The sequence below is a fragment of the Dipodomys spectabilis genome, unplaced genomic scaffold, assembly GCF_019054845.1.
Source record: "Dipodomys spectabilis isolate Male_0828 unplaced genomic scaffold, ASM1905484v1 ptg000108l, whole genome shotgun sequence".
NCBI lineage: Eukaryota > Metazoa > Chordata > Mammalia > Rodentia > Heteromyidae > Dipodomys > Dipodomys spectabilis.
The window spans coordinates 9,138,135-9,144,453 of record NW_024870785.1 but is presented as its reverse complement, the minus strand read 5'-3'; the positions used below and the strand labels follow the sequence as shown (position 1 = coordinate 9,144,453).

At 52.6% G+C, this 6,319-nt stretch overlaps 1 protein-coding gene across 1 annotated transcript in view; it reads left to right on the top strand.

The window, feature by feature from the left end:
* The first annotated feature begins 6,099 nt into the window (after window positions 1–6,099).
* The window catches only part of Fbn1 (fibrillin 1), a 201,121-nt gene continuing 200,901 nt past the window's right edge, over window positions 6,100–6,319 (top strand). Inside the window, exon 1 of the mRNA XM_042687479.1 lies at window positions 6,100–6,306. Within this exon, the coding sequence (XP_042543413.1) occupies window positions 6,143–6,306 (164 nt within the window). The 5' untranslated portion in view covers window positions 6,100–6,142. The remainder of the gene's footprint in view (window positions 6,307–6,319) is intronic.

Below are 6,319 nucleotides of genomic sequence, written 5' to 3'. Positions count from 1 at the left end.
CTGGGATGAGTTTGCGGCTGGTGGGAGGAGGAGGTGGAGGCCTCCATCAGGAATTTGGATGTCTCACTTTGAAGCTCTAGGGAGATAGCTGGGGTGGAGATAGAGATTTGGGGAGTTAAATAGCATGTTATCAGCCTGAGGTGAAATCATGGGAATAGATAAAGTCAGATATAGGGCGTCGTTGTTGTTGTTTTTATAGATATCCACTAATTACTAGTGTGCACTAATTGCTAACTTTGAAGGGAAAATTCAGATAGAAAGTAAAAAAAAAAAAACCAGCCAGATACAGAAAAAGAAAAAATGTCTCTAACCAAGGCTCCTTGTCACTCCCAGTGATCGAGACTGAGACTGGGCATGGCAATTTAGGGTAGAGCATGTGGTATGTCCTGCTATAATTACACTATGATTAAAATCCTGAGAAAAAGTTCACTCTTCATAAAAACTCCTTCACATAGATGACCAATTGAAGTTTGGAAATCTAATGGAGGAGAAGCAAGTCCGCTCAACTCTTCATCCATTTTAAAGCAGAGATCGGACGAATCTCAGTTTTTCCAAGGTTTAGGTGATAGCTAGTATAAATACCCATATGTATGATGAATTGTAGTCATTTAAAGAACGACTCCCAGAGGGCCCCAGAACTCCTCCCCGGCATAAACACCCAGCCCAGGGTGTGTCCAGAAACCCCGGAGAATTAAAAGCTCACGCATGATGGATGGGGCAACACCTTATGTGTCTCCTCTGACCCTTACCTCTCCCCTGGACCTTGTCTGTCTGGAATGTTCTTCTCAGACTGTTCTATGAGGCAAATTTTATCTCTTTCTAAGGCTTGGTTCAAATCCCTTCTCTTCCATTAAATCTTACCCACCCTGTTCCCCCCAACTCCCTCCCTTCTAGACTCTTCTCTTGGTGACGCCCAATTTGGAAAAGAATCTCCAAGCCGTTTCCTGGATTGGCCCCCTCTTTTTTTGTGTATACCAGGAGCTGGTAAGATATAGTTCCCACCACAGCCCTCTACCACCGCCTGTTTTCATCTGACCTATGAGCCATGAATAGAAATTTCATTTTGCAATCACGGACAAAGATCATACCATGAGAATGTCATTACCCATAGAAATGGAATGAAATTCACATTTCAGTGGAGCTAGAAAGTGCTTAAAACTTTGATTTATGTTGCTCCTGAAGTGTTTACTACCTGTCACTTTTTGCAAGTCTCCATCCTGAAAGAAGGTGTAGCCCCTTGGGGGTGGGAGAAAGTACTGACACTTTCTGTGGCTTCTGTAAGGTCTGTCATAATCTGACACACACACACAGAGCTGGAGTTGGGTAAACACTGGTTGAATAGAGACTAGAGAGAATGTGTTTCTCATTTGTGATGGATACAATGTTATATCCTTTCCTGCTGGCCAGGCCTCTTCTTTATTCCCTTCTGCTGTTGGGCTGGTATCTGTTATGTCTGGTAGAAAAAAATAAAATGACAGGGAATATACCAGGGTGGGTCACAGAACTCATGGAAACCCAAGTAAAATGAAGTCTGGGAACCCGAGCTTTTGTTTTGGGTGGAGAGGCAGTGTTTGCTTTGGGGGATTGAGGTAATGAAAGTTATTTCAATAACATAATTCATTCATTATTCAATGGTCTCCGCCAGCAGTACAGCTAGGCAAACCTCACCCAGGGACTCTTGTCTTAAAATGCAAAGGTTAAACCCTGAAGGGATGAATAAATTCTCTCCCTGTTTGGCAGAAGACAAAACTATCTGTACATCACATGCACAAAGATGAGAGGGAAACTGAGGAGAAAAGCCAGTTTTGTTCAGGTGGAGGAATTATTGGAAGACACTCTTTTTTTTTTTTTTCTTTTGCCATTTCCTTTGGCTTGAACTCAGGACCTTGGGCTCTATCCCTGAGCTTTTGTGTTCAAGGCTAGTGTACTACCACTTGAGTCACAGTTACATATCTGGTGGTTTTTTTGTTTTTTTTTTTGAGTAGTTTGTTGGAGATAAGCATTTCCTGGACTTTCTAGCCTGGGCTGGTGTCAAACCACAATCTTCACATCTGAACCTCCTGAGAAGCCAGGATTACAAGCATTAGCCACCAGGGCCCAGCTTGGAAGATACTTAAAAAAAACATTTTAAGTATTGAAATTATTCCTGCAATAGATGAAATTGAAAACGGAGGGAAATAAGAACATTCTCATTCCTCTCTTAGCCTGGAAATTCTTTACCCTGGTGCGTGCGTGCGTGCGTGTGTGTGTGTGTGTGTGTGTGTGTTTAAAGACTTCTTTTTTACCTATTTCCTTCACAAACCTAAACATTTACATTTAAGTAGTAGGAATTGTTTAGGATCCTAGATACAAAGTTTTTCCTAAAAGAAAGACTGCATTCTTTTCAAAGCTCAACTTCTCTGAAATGGAAAGAACATTGCCATCATCTTACTCATGTCTGCACTAAGCAGAGGTGCAGTGGGACCTGTCACTAGAGGGCATCTTCTAGTGTGCTCCAAGGCTTGTGATTCCTGCAGGCACAAATACAATCTCTTCGTGATTGAAGCCTCTGTTTCTGGTATGCTACTTGGTGTCTATAGTGCCCAGCTTTCACTTTAAATTGGTTACATGCCCATCCCAGCTACTTGGAAGGCGGAGATCAGGAGGATGGGAGCAAAAAGTTAGTGAGACGCCATCTCATCCAACAAGGTGGGTGTAGTGGTTCATGCCTATGTTCCCAGCTGTGCATGATGCTAAGACACTGTAAGTAGTGGCCCTAGGGAAAAAAGTAGGAGATGTTATCCTAAGATAGCTAAAGCCAAAAAAGCACTCAGGTGGTATAGCATCCACAGAGAGGCAGGTAAATGGACTGTAGCAACTCACAGCATGAAATACATAGAACTCACTAGGGTTTGTTTACTGGTTGCTATGCAACTTGTCACTGAGTGGCAGGCTCTAAGAAAGAGGCTGCTGGGGTACCGGGAAAAAACAAGTGTCTCCTGGATTTCCCACAGCCCTGTTTCTCTTCGCCCTTGGTTCTTCTGCTCAGATATGTTTCCGAATCTAAATCCTCCTTTTCTACCTCCCCTTATCTGGGGAGCTTAAAGAAGCAAGGTTCTACTCAAGACTAATGAGAACCTCTGTTCTCACTGGGGTCTATTCTATTTATTTATGTATGGACATTTCCAAGCCATTCTACAAGATAGCCAGAGTCAAGAACAAGGACTCTCTGTACAAGTGGTGTAATTACGTTTTTTTTTACTTAAATTTTTGGTGGTGCTAGGGTTTGAACTCAAGACCTTGCATGGCCCTAGGCACTCTACCACTTGAGCCATGTACCAGCTGTCCAATGAGTTAATTATCTCTTCCTCAATGAAGCCCTCCCTGATCAGCCCTAGCCTAGGTCTATCACCCTGTCTTGTTAAACATCCACCAAGCAAGCACCCTGTGCAACCCAGCACTTAACTGGCTTGTGATTTGTTTCAGGTCTGTTTTTTCCCTGTGGAGGATAGAGGAGGATGGAACCATTTTCAGTTTTGCTTACCAACTGATGTGACCCACCCATCGCCCAGCTGGTATGTAGCTGGTGCTCAGTATGTGCATCTTGAATGAATGATCTACTTCACCCAACTGAGGGAGAGTGATCCAGCCTCTAATTCACGGATCTGCTGAGAGAATTTCTGCAGGTGAGACTTTATAGAGAGCAGAGTCTGGAAGGCCTATACATTTCCATGGCTTCCTATTTCCCACAGTTCCTGGGTTTCCACTTTCACTTTTCATGGGGTCCATGTTGTCACAAGGAGATAGGCCCTGGCCTATATCGGCACAAACTATTGCAACGAAGGAAATCCCCCGTCAGCAGGTTGCATTCTTAGAGTACCTGTTCCTGTTGAGTTTGATAGCTGTTCCTGTTGAGTTTGATAGCTGGTGGCTGTTACATGGGGATTTGGGGAGGGCCGGGGGAGGAAAGAGGCTCAAATCCCAGCAGCCAATGTGGTTTCCCTGATCTCTGGCATGGTTACAGGGTACAAGCAACACCGGGCCTTCACCATATACACATGCCCCAAATACTATTCCCTCTGAAGTCACTATTTTGCTGTGCCTGGCATATTCTAGAAAAGTAGCTGTGTGTATGTGTGTGCGTGCGTGTGTGTGTGTGTGGTTATCCGGGGAAATCCCACTCTTGACTATGGGCGGACCGGTCACCTGGGAAACCAGCCCAAATTCAAGGGCTCAGTGTGCCCAGGATCCCAATTGGCAATCGGGTCTACCTGTAGAAGCAGTCTTGGAGTTGGCCTGGGTGGGCGGCTTGCTCTGAGTCTGGGAAGAAGCATGCGTGCTGTGGGCTCTCCTCTCACTTTGGACCACGATTGGCCCCTTCCCTGGTCAGCACACCAGTGCCCCCCACCCCACCCCACCCCACCCCACAGCGGCCTTGGCCTGCGCCTGACCCTGCTTCAGCCTTGAGGCCTCCAGTGTGTGCTCGGTGCCCCACCAGAGAGGCCACAGGGTGGCTGCGCCCAGAGACGCGCGGGCCACCAGATCGGGTCCCCTGTGTGTGGCGGGGGGAAGGGCAGGACCTCCAGGGGCCTCCCCGGGGACTGCGGGACTCCAGCGCGCATTCTTGGTGCAGGTGGCCACCGCTTTCTATGCCCGCGGGCTTTCTCTCTGCCCCCACTCCCCATCACGATCATGAGAGTGGCTAATCTCCGGTCCCAGCCGCAGATCGGGAGGAAACCGCTACTCCACCTCTTCTCCTTCCCTCTCATTCCCCCCACTCCCAATCCCAAGGCCAGAAAAAAATCCCAAGCCAGCAGGGACCGATCGCCCGCCCCAGCCCAGCCTCCTCCCACTGAACTAATCCTGCGAGCGAGGGAGGCCGCGCCGAGGCGGCGGCTGGCAAGGGGGAGTGGAAAGGGAGGATGGATGGGGCGGAGGGGGGGTGGAGTGGTGATGAGGGGATTGGAGGAGGGGGTGTCATTTTCTTCCTTCCTTCCTTTCTTTTTTTTTTTAAAATAAAGTATTTCTCTCGCGAGAAACCGCTGCGCGAACGATACTTGAAGAGGTGGGGAAAGGAGGGGGCCCCCCCGGAGCCGGGGCAGAGACCGTGGGTGCCACAGGCGGACCGGCGGCCACAGCTGGGACAGCCGCGGGGCGGAGAGCGGAGAGCAGCGGGAGGGGGATAAAGGGGAGAGACCGGGACCCAGGACCAGACACCGCCGCCTCTGCCTTCCCCATCCTCCTGGCAGTCCGCGCCTCGGTCGCCGCCGCCTTTCCAGTAGGTGCAGCCTGGGGTCCCCACCGGGCTCGCTGCGGCCACCGCCGGGGGGGGGGGGGCGGGGGGGGCTTTCGAGTTTGCACCGCGCGCGCGCGGGGCGGCCGGTGCCGAAAACATCTGCAGCTAGCACCTGGCCTTCCCTAGTGGGGCGGCTTCCCCGGGTCCCCGGGGCTCGGTGACAGATGCTCGGGAGACTCCCCCCGCCCCCTTCCCGGCCTCCCCGGGACCGAGCCCCCCGCGCGCACCGCGTGCCGCTCGCGCCCCGCTGGAGAAGAAACCCAGCGACCCGGTTCCGCAGGGAGGACCACGGGGAAGGGGGGCAGGAGGGGGTTCGGGGCCAAGGGGGTGGGGGGACGCGTCCTGGAGGCCGCGCGGGGTGGGAGGGGTGTGTGTAGGGGGGGGGGGGGAGCGGCAGAAAGCCCCGAGGCCAGGGCGGGAGGGCGCCGAGCTTTCCAGTCAGCTGTGGCTGGAACGATCTTCCCCCTCGGACACCAAACTGGTTCACCGCGCGCCCCCCGCGCGCGCTCTCTCGGGCGGGCGCGCGGGCGCGCGCGGGCAAGGCCGGGTTCAGGAATAGGGGGGACCCCCGAGACCTCAGTATCCCAAGTGCCCCGGGCGTCTCCCAAACCCCGCTTCGGGGATTCCGTCTCTTGTGTTGCAGCTGGCACGGGCCGTCCGCCCGAAGTGGTGTGGAGCAGCGCCTGGAAAAGGCGGGAGCACACCCCGGCCCCCTGCGGGGATCGGCACCGACCGGGACCGACAGACGGGGGACGGCGGCGGCGTCCGGAGAGCGCGCGGCGCGGGATCCCAGCAGCGCGGTGCGCGCCAGGGCGCAGAGGCGGCGGCGGCGGCGGGCGGGCGGGCGGGCGGGCGCCGCTCGGCATCATGCGGCGAGGGGCGCTGCTGGAGATCGCCCTGGGATTTACGGTGCTCCTCGCGTCCTACACGAGCCACGGGGCGGACACCAACTTGGAGGCTGGGAATGTGAAGGAAACCAGAGCCAGCCGGGCCAAGAGAAGAGGCGGCGGAGGACACGATGCGCTAAAAGGGTACGTGGTGGTG